Source organism: Dromiciops gliroides, chromosome 4 (genome assembly GCF_019393635.1).
Source record: "Dromiciops gliroides isolate mDroGli1 chromosome 4, mDroGli1.pri, whole genome shotgun sequence".
Taxonomy (NCBI): Eukaryota; Metazoa; Chordata; class Mammalia; order Microbiotheria; family Microbiotheriidae; genus Dromiciops; species Dromiciops gliroides.
In genome coordinates this window covers 376,785,819-376,800,307 of record NC_057864.1, presented here as the reverse complement: position 1 = coordinate 376,800,307, position 14,489 = coordinate 376,785,819, and the positions used below count along the sequence as shown (strand labels likewise).

Genomic DNA, 14,489 nt, shown 5'->3' with positions numbered 1-14,489 from the left:
GAATTTACAATCTGGCTCCAGAAATCCAAATATCCATATACATGAAATAATTTGGCAGCAATATGAGAATTTATATCCTCAAATGCTAGATAGTTTGATACCCCCCAAAAATGCAGTAGGAAGAATCAGTTTGGGTTAGCTTAGCCAGGGAAGCATTTGTAGAAGTTAGGCTTGAGCTAAACTTTGAAGGAAATGTTTAGAGTTAGCATTGGTAGAGACAAAGGGTAAGGACTATCTCAATGTGGGGGAAAGCCATAAGTAAAGAAGAAATAAAAGAAAAAATTTGGATGGCCTGTATATTAATAAGGAAACTGGAAATCACACAGGCTACAATTTGCCCAGAAGGATAACCCAATAATCCAAGGGGCCAGATGCCCATGTGCAATAACTAGCAGGGAATAACCTCCCCCTCTAGTTCTTTTTTGAGTCACAGGATGTCTCAACCCCTGCCTTTGGTCTGCACAGTGGATGGAGCAGTACACTCACACTTGCTAATGCCATTCTTACAGATGCCAATGTTTCTCATGCTGGTAACTGTCAAAAGGATCAAGAAAACAGACCCACTGTTACCTATATAACTGCCTCTCTATTATCAACTAAAACTATTATATGAGGCAAAGATAATTTAATTGATCTAGACCATCTGATAGCTCAACAACACTGAGGGATAATAATGGGAAGATCTAGGTAAATTACAATAGCATCAGAGGGAATGTAATGTAACTTATTTCTCTTCTGCTGGCTTTATAGATCCCAGTAATACACCTCATTTTTTCTCTACAGCCCTTTCCAAAGGTAGCTAGTGACCCAACTGATACACTTTCTATGTTAATTTGAGGGTGGTGGAGGGAAACAAGACAATACATTCTCCCCTTGCCTCTACAACTTTCCTACTTCTTGCCCTAGGTTTTGCTTTCCAATAAAACCCGGAAATCATGAGAGCAAGGCTACAGTGCAACTTGTCACTATTAGAGCAGGTCAAGAGGATGGGTTTCTGCACTGACATACTCCATTTTCCACTATTTGGTTAGAGAATGGGAATCAAATATTGAGTCTTTTCAGGAGTATTCGGAGTCTTCAAGCAGAGGATGGAGAGTCATCCATTAGTAACAGGAAAAAGGAGATTCATTGTGTGAAGGGATGAACTATATGAGGATTTAATTAAATCCAAGCAATTATTTAACTTGCTATGTGCCAGGCACCATGTCAGCTATTTAGGATACAAAGATGAAAAATTTTAAATAGTCTACCCTCAAGAAACTTAAATTCTACTTGATTTGATATTTCATTATCAGGAAAGTTGTATTTCTATTTTTTCTTCCATGCCATCTAATCAAGTCATCATCAAAAACCACAATACATATGCTAGCTTTTATAAATTATTTCATATGTCTTACCTTCTTTTAACATCTGTAAGCTTTTAAAAAGAGCTAATAGGCAAGAAAAGTACTAAGATTTATATATTAACTGCAATAATAAAGTCATTCAACAATCTTTTGAATATAATATATTCTCTTTTTTTGGATTCTCTTTCCACACAGTTACTGAACCAAGCAGCTGAGTGGAAGCTTCAGACTAAGATGCTGAAAGAACAAGAGACAGTCCTGCAGGCCCAGGTGAAGTAGAAAGAATTAAATGCATGATGTGTGCCTTTCTTTATTGGTTTCCAAGTCACTGTCTTAAGAATCCAATGTATAGATTTCTTGGTTTAGGAATAAGGGGAAAAGAAGAGTAAATTCACAATTGTAGGGGCAGCTAGGTGGCTCAGTGGATAGAGCACCAGTCCTGTATTCAGGAGGACCTGAATTCAAATCCGGCCTCAGACACTTGACACTTACTAGCTGTGTGACCTTGGGCAAGTCACATTCATTGCCCCACCAAAAAAAAATTCACAATTCTATAAAAACATAACAAAGGAAGACCTAGAGCACTGTCTTTAAGAAGGACAATTCTATCTACCTATGTGACCTATTCTGCATGCCCATCTCCTTATAAATTATGGAACCACAAGTGTCAATCAGGGTAAACCAGTGTCCAAATAGACATTCCTGAGCTTACATCTTCCTCTCTCTGTCTCTGTCTCTCCTCTTCCTCCTTTATTAATCTTTAAAGGTAAGAATAAAATACAGTCTAACTTTAGAGCTGCCATTTACAAACATTAATATTCAAAATCTCTTCCACAGGTGCTTTATTTCCTTTATTTTAAACATAACAGTATGTCAAGGAAGGATCTATCATTGTTTTTGTGCAGGGATTTTCTCTACCTAGAAGATCCTGCTTATAACACAGTACATGTCTTCAAGAGTTCTGAGGCTCAGAAACCTTAAGTAATTTTCCCGACATCACATAGCTAGTAAGTGCCAAAGGCAGATTTGAAGTTGGGAGCTTCTGACCCTGAGCCCAGCACTTTATTGTTGAACCATACTACATTTTTAATAAAAGTATTTTATTATTTTCCAGTTACATATAAGGATAGTTTTCAACATTTGTTTTCATAGGATTCTAAGTTCCAAATTTTTCTCCCACCCCCCCCTTCCCTCCCTCCTCCGCAAGACAGAAGCAATCTGATATAGGTTATATATGTGCCATCACATTAAACATGTTTCTGCATTAGTCATATTGTGAAAGAAGAATCAAAACACAAGGGAAAAACCTCAAAAAAGAAGGAAAAAAAAACAGCCCCAAAGTAGAAACAGTATGGTTCAATCTGCATTCATAATCCACAGTTCTTTTTTTCTGGATGTTGAGAACATTTTCTATCATGAAGTTCTTTGAAATTGTTTTGGATGGTTGCACTGCTAAAGAGTCAAGTATATCACTATTGTTCATCACACAATGTTGCTGTTACTGTGTACAATGTTCTCCTGGCTCTGCTCCTCTAAGTCAGCATCAGTTCATGTAAGTCCTTCCAGGTTTCTCTGAACTCCTTCTGCTCATCATTTCTTTTCACATTGATTTTTTTTTTTTTGCAGGGCAATGGGGGTTAAGTGACTTGCCCAGGGTCACACAGCTAGTAAGTGTCAAGTGTCTCAGGCCGGATTTGAACTCAGGTCCTCCTGAATCCAGGACCAGTGCTTTATCCACTGTGCCACCTAGCTGCCCCCACATTGATTTTTTTTAAACTTTGTGTTCTAAATTTCCTTCCTCCCTTCCTCCTCGACCCACCCTATGAAATCAAGCAATTCAATATAATTCATACACGTGCAGTTATGCAAAACATCTTCACATTAGTCAGGTTATGAAAGAAAATAGACAAAATAACTTTAGAAAGAGGAGCTAACAAATAAAATTATACTTCAGTCTGTATTCAGACACCATCAGTTCTTCCTCTTTTAATGGTTTGCATTTTTCATATGTCCTTCTGATATCATCTTGCTCATCATTTCTTTCACAAGTTATTATTTGTTTGTTTTTTGTTTTTGTGTTGTTGAGGCAATTGGGGTTAAGTGACTTGCCCAGGGTCACACAGCTAGTAAGTGTCAAGTGTCTGAGGCTGGATTTGAACTCAGGTCCTCCTAACTCCAGGGCTGGTGCTCTATCCACTGCACCAACTAGCTGCTCCACAAGTTATTATTATTAACTATATTACCCTCCATCTTATTCCCTCCCCTTGACATTGACTCTATTTTCTGTCTTCCTTCACCCTATCCCTCCTTGAAAGTGTTTTGCTTTTTACTACCCCCTCCCCCAATCCGCTCTTCCTTCCTTTGCCTCTTCCCTCCCACCATCGCCTTCCCCTCCCACTTTCCCTCAGGGCAAAATATATTACTATAGCCACTTGAGTGTGTATGTTATTCTTTTTTTGAGCCAGTTCTGATGAGAGCAAGGTTCACTCATTCCCCCACTCCTTCCCCATCTTCCCCTCCACTCCATAAGTTTTTTCTTTTTTCTTTTATGTGAGTTACTTTTCCCCAGTCTACCTCTCCCTTTCCCTTTCTTCCAGTGCATTCCTCTTACCCCTTAACTTTATTTTAAAGATGTCATCATGAGTCAGTTAGGTGACACAGTGGACAAAGAACCAGCCCTGGACCCAGGAGGACCCCAGGCCAAATCTGGCCTAAGACATACTCCACCCCACCCTGTCTTCCCCACAAAAAGCAAGGATAAACAAAAAATAAATGCTTTACAGATATCATCCCTTCATATTCAATTCACACCTGTGCCCTCTGTCTAAGTATATTCCTTTCAGCTGCCCTAATACTGAGACAGTTCTTATGAGTTGGAAGTATTATCTTCCCATGTAGGAATGTAAAGTCTAATCTTTTAATATCCCTCATGATTTCTTTTTCCTGTTTACCTTCTTATGCTTTTATGGGGTCTTGTATTTGAAAGTCAAATTTTCTATTCAGTTCAGGTCTTCTCATCACAAATGCCTGAAAAAAAATGTCTGAAAGTCCTTTTTCACTGAAGTTCCATTTTTTCCCTTGAAAGATTATACTCAGTTTTTCTGGGTAGGTGATTTTTGGCTATAGTCCCAGTTCCTTTGCCCTCTAGAATATCATATTCTATGCCCTCTGGTCCTTTAATGTAGAAGCTGCTATATCTTGCTTTATCCTTACTGGAGCTCCACAGTATTTTAATTTCTTTTTTCTAGCTGCTTGTAATATTTTCTCCTTGACCCAGGATCTCTGAAATTTGGCTATAATATTCCTGGAAGTTTTCCTTTTGGAATCTCTTTCAGGAGGTGATCAGTGGATTCTTTCAATTCCTATTTTAGCTTCTGCTTCTAGAATATCAGGGCAATTTTCCCTGACAATCTCTTGGAAGATGGTGTCTAAACTCTTATTTTGATCATTGTTTTCAGGTAGTCCAACGATTTTCAAATTATGTCTCCTGGATCTATTTTCCAGGTCAGCTGTTTTTCCAAGGAGACATTTCATATTGCCCTCTATTTTTTTTATTCATTTGGATTTGTTTTATTTTGTCTTGATTTCTCATAAAGTCACTAGCTTCCATTTGTTCAATCCTAATTCATAGGCAATTATTTTCTTCAGAGAGCTTTGTATCTCCTTTTACATTTGGCTTTTCAAGCTGTTGACTTTTTTTCTCATGACTCTCCTGCTTCACTCTCACTTCCCTTCCCATTCGTTCCTCCACCTCTCTAGATCTTCCTTCTATCTCTCCTTTCTTTTCAAAGTCCCTTTTGAATGCTTCCATGGCCTGAGATCAATTCATATTTTTCTTGGAAGCTTTGGATGTTGGAGCTTTGACTTTGTTATTATCATCTTCTGAGAGTGTATTCTGGTCTATCTTGCCCCCAAAGAAGCTGTCTATTGTCTGCTGTTTTCTTTGCCTACTCATATCACCCCGGAAGCAGATGTCTGATTGAAATCTGATTCTCTATGATCAGAAGCTTGATGTGCCTGTGCCCCTCCCCCACTGGGCCCTCACCACTTGAGTACACTCACTGGTTCAGAACCAGTGTGCTTTGCCCCAACTCCAGTAGAGACCACAGCCACTTCACCCCAGCCAACTGCCAAACCCCCTCACTGGTCTGTGAGCTGAGCATCAGAAGAAGCTGCTGGCACCAAAGACTCTGAGGCCCTGGAGGCGCAGTCTGTTCCAGGTTGGGTCCTGCCCACTGAGCTCCTCTCTCAGCCTGAACAGCAGGTGCTCCCAGGTGCCATCTTTGGCTGGAAAATAATTGCACTCTGTTCTTATGTGGGTTAGGCTGTTCCGGGATTTTTCCTATGACATTATTTATGGAGTGTTTGGTTTATTTATTGAGAGCTTAGAAAAGTCACAGCCTTTCCTCTGCCATCTTGGCTCCACCCCCTACTTTTTTTTAGTAAAAAGAAGAAAAAAACAAGATTTCATTCGACTTTCAAATATTTCTCCTATTGGAAGGGAGCAAAGTCAGTGATGAGTTCAGAACATTGGATAATCTAGAATTAGTTTCTCTTTGGCTCTGGCACATCTTTTTTTTTTTTCTGGTACATCTTAATACTTAGAGTAGAATAAGAATGTATCTCACATTCTCCAAATTCATACATCAGACCAAAAATCTCAGTAGCTGGACAGCTTCATCATATCCCTACCTGCTCAATAGCTCTGTTCCTTACTCCAGGTTGGAGATGCAAAGTTTAATATTGATAAGATGTTGGAGTGGGTTTCCTAGCTGTAATTTATTATCCTATCTCACTGTCACTCTGGTTTGCATCTTCATTTTGATTCAGTTAGACCAAAATGCATTAGGTATATTGGATCTGGTATCTTAGTACCTGAATTTGAATCCCAATTTTTGTTACTCACTTATCTTATGTTCTTGGGTAAGTCGCTTTGTGCCTCAGTTTCCTCATATGAGAAAAAATGAAGGCATTGGGCTCAATGGCTTTGAAGGTCCTTTCCAGCTCTACATTTATGCTCTTATGATCCTATAAATATCTTAACCTATCTAGACCTCATCTATTAAATGAGGATAGAAGGAGTTGTACTCAATGGCTTCTAAGGTCTCTTCCAGTTCTACATCTATGACTCCATAATCTTAATTTCTGCCAGACCCTATGGTAGGTACTTGAGATATAATGATGAAAAGCAAAAGCAAAAACAATGTCCCTAACCTTAAGGGGTTTGTATTCTAGTGGGGAGAGGATGTGAAGGATTAAAAAGAGGGAAAACAAATAAGCATTTATATAGCACCTACTACATACCAGGCACTATGCTAGGTACATATATGCCAGGCATTTTACAAATAGTCTCAATGGATTCTCACAACCCTATGAGGTGGGTGCTATTGTTAATCCTCATTTTACAGTTGAAGAAACTGATATAATCAGAAATTAAGTGATTTGTCCACGGCCATAGAGACAGTAAGTGTCTGAGGTCATATTTGAACTCAGATCTTCCTAATTCCAGGCCTAGCAGGCTCTATCTACTTTGACAATAGCTGCATACAATGCAATACAACACAACACAACACAATACAATACTATACTATACTATATTATACTATACATAAATTATTTGCAAGGTAGAATGAATAGAGTCTAAGTAAAGATTATTGCAAAATACTCTAGAGAAACTTGAGCAAGCAAAGATTGCTTTCATCCAGAGGGTGGAGTGAGGTGGGACCAGAAATGTTTTAATGGAGTAGGTGGTCTCTCTATTGGACCTTGAAGGAAGAGGTTTTCAGTAGGCAGAGACTGGGAGCCATCAAGTTCCTAAAATGGTCTTTATGCCCTAGAATGGACAGAGGCAGAAAAGAGTGACTGATGAGACCAAAGAAGCATAAGCAGTCCTTCCATGAGAGAAGAGGCAATGACACATTCAAATGGAAGAGACTTTCCCTTGGAATCCTTCAAGGGGAAGCTGTGACCACCCATGTGTTTCAAGGAGAAGTGACAAAATTATTATGGGATGCTTGGGGAATAAACGAACAGGAGGTGAGAGAGTAAGAAGGCTTCCAAATTTAGCAGAGATAATACAAGGAGTGGGTAAATCTATTTACATATAATCAAGAGCAACCTATTTATAAGAAACTGAATAAATCTCTTTATGAATAATATTCTTTTATGGGGGCAGAGGAAACAGTCATGAACTTTCTCCTTTTGGTATGATTTCTTCTATACTTTATTATAAAAAACACACAAAAGTATACTTGTTCTAAAATCTTGTCACAGTCTATCTTGTTTCACTTCATGCTTTCCCTACTACTCCCTATAACCCACTTCCCCATAAAGCAAGGGTGTTTCCAGAAGCCTCTTATACAGCCACGTCTATGTAATGTCAACCCTCCTCTTCTGGCTTTCCATATCCCCAAATTTGCACATCAAAAAATTATCCATTACCTAGTCTGCCAAAAAAGACAGAAAAGAGCTTCTCAAATCCCAAAAATCAACAGGAAGCTTAAAAGGATTCCCTTTTTATAATGGCAAATACTGTGCTACTAGAATGTTTGTTTACTTTATTTTTTAAATAATTTAATCACACAACAAACTTAAATAGGTGAGGGTTTTTTAAAACTTGTTTTGTATAGCACTGGAAATTCCTGATTCAATTGAAAACCAATTTTTTAAGGTATTGCAACAGACTGAACTATTGTCAGAATAAGAGAATATTAGCACTAGAATGGAGCTTAGAGATCCCCTGAGCTAGTGTTCATTTCTCATGTCTGTGTTAGATGCCAAAGTATAACTGTGTTATTTTCCTAGACCTTCATTTTTCAATCATTCAGGATGAAAGGACAGAATCAATGGCCTAAAAAAGATCAGTGGAACACAATTGCTACTTAAAGATACAATTTCTGTAAGGTCACAATCAGCAATTCAACAGGGATGAACACTCACAGATTTGGAATGTCAACATTATCAACCAAATAACATACCTTCTCAACACTATCAAAGGGGAAGAAAGATTCAGAAAAATCAATGATTGAAGTAGTATAACTTACATAGCCTATAAAATCAAGCCTTCTATGGACTCATGATTCCCAATTCAGTCAGGCAGCTACAGATTAGTTACAAAGGAGGAGAATACCATACATCCCACAACAGTCACTTCTATTGATGGTCACTGGACTTATTTCCAAGGCTAATCTCATAGGCCTTTGGACATGGATCATAAACACAGAATTGTTTTGTTTTGTGGGGTTGGGGTTTTTTACATATTTGAATGCTTCTAAATTTTTTCTTGTTAAATAAAAGAATGTTTAAAAATATTGAGATTGTTTAAAAATATTCCTTTTAAATGAAATAGATTCAGTCATTGTTATTTCTAAATGAAACAGTGCCTTGGAACAAAGCGAATCTCAGAGTCTGGCTCAGAGATATATCTATCAGGGATATTGTAATGGTGAATTTTGTTTAGGTAAAAATTGAACTTGATATTTTCCAAGGTCCTTTCCAACTCTGAATTGCTATGGTTATATTAGGACTAGAGGACTAGAGTTTATATTTACTTGTATGTATTTATCTTATATTTATTTCTATGTAGCATATTTATCATCTCCCCCAAAGAGAATATAAGCTTCTTGAGAGCAGAAACTATCTTACTTTTTTATCTGTATCCTCAGTGCTTGTCACATAATATGCATTCAATAAATGTTTCTTGATTGATTAATTGATATCAGTTAAGAATTCTGCATAGCCCCAACCCAGTGCCATGAATGCAGTAAGCACTCAATAAATGAGCTGAATTAGATTTCATTGAACACTGACCTAGGTTGAGTCCATAAAGGTTATCAGAGCTACAAATATTTCTAGAATCACACTGTGTGTACCTATAATCATTTTTCTTCCCAAATAATAAGCCACAGCATAGTGTTTTGATCTTAAATCACTCTGAATGCAACTCCTATAATAGATCCCCTCTTTCCTGTGCTTGCAGCTTACTCTCTACTCTGAGAGGTTTGAAGAGTTCCAGAATACGCTGACAAAAAGCAATGAGGTATTTGCCACTTTCAAGCAGGAAATGGATAAAGTGAGTACCACTTATCATCCAGACCGTACTGGTATTTTCCATTTTGACAACCAATTCTCCTTTGGGCTCATTCATCTCTGGCTATGACACTACAGTGCCTCTCATAGAATCATGAAATGTTTATAGATTTGGAAGAAATCGTGGCTGTATTTTTTATTGGTAAGTTTGTGGTCAAATAGTCTCAGCAACTGTCCAAAGAAAAAGAAAATGATTCATTCTCACTTGGTTTTTTTTTGTTTGGTTGGGGTTTTTTTTTTTTTTTTGGTATGGGGAGGGAATAAAAGGTAAGGGTAAACTTTCTCTTTATTGTTTGATGAGAGTTAAAGAAAAAAACAACCCTGTGATCTTCAATAACTTAATAAGCATGAAGGTAAAAGGAGCTATTCCCCTATATTGCAAACTATCACTTAAAATGTAACTATCACTTTACTTTTTAAAAAAGATTAAATAATTGCTGTAATTCTCCATTTTAGAACTGTGGAATTTTAGAGTGGGAACAAACTTTGGAAATCGTTTAGCCCAACCCCACTACTTCACAGATGGGGAAACTAAGGTCCAAAGGGATGGAGTGATGTGCCCAAGGTTATAGCTAATTAATAATAGAGTTTGGATTATAACCCAGATTCCTCGCCTCCCAGTCTGATCGCTAGATCCTTCTATCCTAGGTCATCATGTTATTTCTCTTACTTCTCCAATATAAAATTTTCCCCTGACTATAGGTATATATCTTCCAGGAATACTTATGTATATGTTTCATTTTTCTTTTTAAGAACTAAGTTTTATTAGCTTTTTAAAACAATTTAAAACAGTTTTTCCTAATATATACTCCTACACTGAATCTTCTTCTGTAACAAAGAAAAATAGTTATATTCCTTTACTTTTATAAGGAGTAAAGTTCCCTTTCCACTCATTCCCTTTATAATGTGGTCAATATCAGAACCATTCTTGGAAAATAGCATATGCCAACTCATAAATATCAGAAGCATTTAAGAATAGATTTCATAAGTCAGCATGAGAAATATGTACACATATAAATATGCACAGATATGTATATAATTTGTGGGCAGTATAGACCTATGATTTTATCAATGTAGGAAATGCCTGATCTAGAAATTACTTCTGTCGATATAATCACCTAAGGCACTGAAAAGTTGCTTTGACTCTAGAAAGAGCTTAAACCCAAATCTTCCTTATTCCAAGGGTGGCCTTCTATCCACTATGCACTCTGCTTCTCCTATATAGTATAGGATCATAGCTCTAGAAATAGAAGGGACCTTAATGGCCTCCTAGATCAATGCCCTCATTTTATAGATGAGAGAAATGAAGCCCAGAGAAGTTAACTGATTTGCCCAAGGCCACATAGGTAGTAAACAGCAAAACTGGGATTTAAACTGTGGTTCAGAGCTATTTTCCTCTTTAGTACATGCCCAATTTTTTATACATATATGTGCATTTAGATATAGATACGTAGACATATAAGGCATGATAAATATAGCACAAATATAACATACAACATATAAATTATGAACATACAATAGGAAATATATGGTATGTGTGCATATATACACATAGATACAAACAAGTAATTCTGCCATAACACGATGCATGTGTTTCCAAAAAATCATAGTGCCAAGCAAATTCACACAATAAAACCCACAGAACTTATTGGTGAAAATGGAGTTGGGACACAACGCTTAAAAATTTCATCCATGATACATTTATAAAATGTTAAGAACCTAACTTATGGTAGCAAAGCTTTATATATTTTAAGCAGCTAAGAAATACGTAATGGCCACAGCCAGTCTTGGGCTACTACTGGGCCTTGGCTGGGCCTTGGCTGGATTTGTAACCTGAGCTGCACAAAGCCAGGCAGATCTCCAAAACTCTTGGCCTTAGGCCTAAGGCCATGGCAGAAGGAAGAGTAGGGGTGGTTCATACTAGGCCTTCTCTGCTCACAGGTCCTATTGCACCAGAAGACTTACAATAAATATGCCACCTTATTTTGACAAAGACCTAAAGTTTGCTTATGGAAGTGGATATCATAAGGGTTGCAGCTTATGAATTATAGTGAAGTGGTACAATTTTCTGAGTTCTCTCCCTGTTTCTCACCAAAGGAAAAACACAAAAGCAAAGTCAAAATTTGAGCAGAATGTTCTCTAACATATCATTCAAGTTGGAACAAATTAGCATTTTTTGAAAAACTTATAGCAAAATTGCCTATGTGTGTGTGTGTGTGTGTGTGTGTGTGTGTATTAGGAAGCAAATATTAAGGTTTACCAAAGCCAATTTCAAATTAGGAATTAGTTCTTTCTTTCCAGAATGATTGATCTATTAAAAACTAAAGTAAGAAAACTTAAAAAAAAAAAAACCCAACATAGCCAGGGACTTGATATAGCTTCATTTTTCACCATTAAAAAGCAAAGTTAAGGGGGCAGCTAGGTGGTACAGCCCTGGATTCAGGAAGATCCGAGTTCAAATCTGACCTCAGACACTTGACACTTACTAGCTGTGTGACCTTGGGCAAGTCACTTAACCCTTATTGCCCTGCGCAAAAAAAAAAAAAATACAAACTGAACTTTAAATCACACATGAGTATGTAGCTAAAGTGATTTAAAATGAACATATTGTTCATGATCATGATTTATCCATCCTCATTGCTAATTTGATTCCAGGAATGATTTTCCTCTTCTAAGTATGAGTAAGAAGCCCTGATCTTAGATTGGCAAAATGAGCTCACACTACAAAGACCACCACTCTATTAAGGGTTGGATTTTCATTAATGGTTTTTGTCAATAACTACTTCTCATTATAAACTTGTATATGAAAGAGACAAAGCAAAAGCTTAATCAAAGCACAGAGTAGCCAGAGTTCATGCATGGAAGCCAGAGAAAAATTACCTAGATGTATCAAAGTCTCTTTCAATTATATGTGACCTTTAAATGAATTTGTATTCACTTCCTCTTGTTGGGTTTCAGTGTCCTTACCCATTAAGTGAAGGGGTTGGACTGGATGGTCTAAGGACATAGGGTTCAAAATCCTTTGCTTGTCTCTGAAACACTGCTCAGTACAGTGGTAGATATTTTGATAAATTCAAGAATAGTACAAGCCTCTGTATGAATTCTTGGAACCTATGAAGGAGAGGACAAGAAGAATAGCACCTAGTAAGATAAAATTTAACAGAGATAAATTTACACTTGGATTCAAAAAGTCAACCCCATAATGCAGAGGTTCTCTCTCACAAAAGAAGGGATCTATTGCTATATGATAGCAGTTAGTCTAGGAAAAGATATAAGGGATTCAGTGGACTGCAAGTTCATAAGAAGTCAACGGTGTGATATGGCAACCAAAAAAAGCTAATGCAAGCTTAAAGTTGCACTATTCCATACTAGAAGAAAGTAGAGTTATATATTGGAAACTAAAGTGTGAAGAAGGCATAGAGGTATGGGGGTGGGGGGAAATACTAGATTTTTTTTTTTAAATTTTTTTTTTTTTTTAGTGAGGCAATTGGGGGTTAAGTGACTTGCCCAGGGTCACACAGCTAGTAAGTGTTAAGTGGAAATACTAGATTTGAGGACTTGTGTTAGAATCTGAAGGGCAGCTAGGTGGCACAGTGAATAGACTGCCGGTCCTAAAGTCAAGGAGACTCATCTTCCTGAGTTCAAATCTGGCCTTAGACACTTACCAGCTTTGTGACTCTGGGTAAGTCATTTAACCCTATTTGCCTCAGTTTCCTCATCTGTAAAATGAGCTAGAGAAAGAAATGGCAAAACCACTCCCTTATCTTTGCCAAGAAAAGAACAAATGGGAACACAAAGAGTTGGACACAACAAGTTGGAATCTGGGCTTTTCCATTTACTACTTCTATGATCCTAGGCACCCTCTATAAGCCTGTTTTCCCATATCTAAAACAGGGATTGGACTCAATGATGGTTAAGGTCTCTTACAACTCTAGCATTCTGACATTCCTAAATCATTACTCTTTGCTATGGAAAATTCATTTGTCTTAGTACTTGGTAATAAAAGTATCTCTTTTTTGGAGCGGGGAAGGAGAAGATGACTACTAGTCTTAGGTGTATCAATTTCTTATACTCCTCTTATCATCTTAATAGAGGCAGCTAGGTAGAACAAGTAAATAGAAAATGGAACCTGAAGTCAGAGAGACTTAAGTTCCAATTAGACCTCAGATGTTTTTAGCTGTATGACCCTGGGCAAATCACTTAGCCTCTGCCTTAGGTTCCTCACTTCTACAATATAGATGATAATAGCACCTAACTTCCAGGGTTTTTTGTTTTTTGGTGAGGCAATTGGGGTTAAGTGACTTGCCCAGGATCACACAGCTAGTAAGTGTCAAGTGTCTGAGGCCGGATTTGAATTCAGGTACTCCTGATTCCAGGGCTGGTGCTCTATCCACTGCGCCACCTAGCTGCCCCTAACTTCCAGGGTTTTTATAAGGATAAATTGAGATAATATTTGAGCAGTGTTATGCAAACTGTGAAGCACTATATAAATGCTAGCTATCATACTTATTATCACCACCATCATCATTATAGACAACAAAGAAAATGAAAAAGCTGGAAAAGGACACAGCCACATGGAAATCAAGATTTGAAAACTGTAACAAAGCCCTCCTGGACATGATTGAAGAGGTAAGAAAATTGTGTCACAGCTTTTCTTAGGTTCCAGCCAAAACTAAGGTCATGCTAAGGCAAGGCCTGCAACACAATGGCAAAAATTATTGTCCTTGAAAAATAGCCAGTCTATCTGGGAACTTGCCATATTCAAATACAGCTAATGATAAAAAGCACAAAAATGATCTAGAATTAGAGGAGGGATTATCAGTAGGTTGGTGACCCTAATTCATATCCTTTTTCTTAATTTAAAAGCATGTCCCAGGAGAATGCTGCCATTTAACTTATTACTCTGTACTTGATACAAGGCACCTGCTTGAATACAAGATGTGCATGGCTGGCCCTTCCAGGAGAGCATTTTATACACCTCTCCCCATCCCTTGTCCTCTCCTTCCCTTTCCTCCTCCAAGCACATACCATGTTGTCAAGAAGAGAAAGCAGAAG

The 14,489-nt window shown here is 37.5% G+C and overlaps 1 protein-coding gene across 1 annotated transcript in view; it reads left to right on the top strand.

The window, feature by feature from the left end:
• Nucleotides 1-14,489, top strand: part of TXLNB (taxilin beta) — an 81,198-nt gene that overhangs the window by 59,845 nt on the left and 6,864 nt on the right. The window contains exons 7-9 of the mRNA XM_043963514.1: nt 1,542-1,616; nt 9,325-9,417; nt 13,968-14,063. Coding sequence (XP_043819449.1) covers nt 1,542-1,616; nt 9,325-9,417; nt 13,968-14,063 — 264 coding nt within the window. The remainder of the gene's footprint in view (nt 1-1,541; nt 1,617-9,324; nt 9,418-13,967; nt 14,064-14,489) is intronic.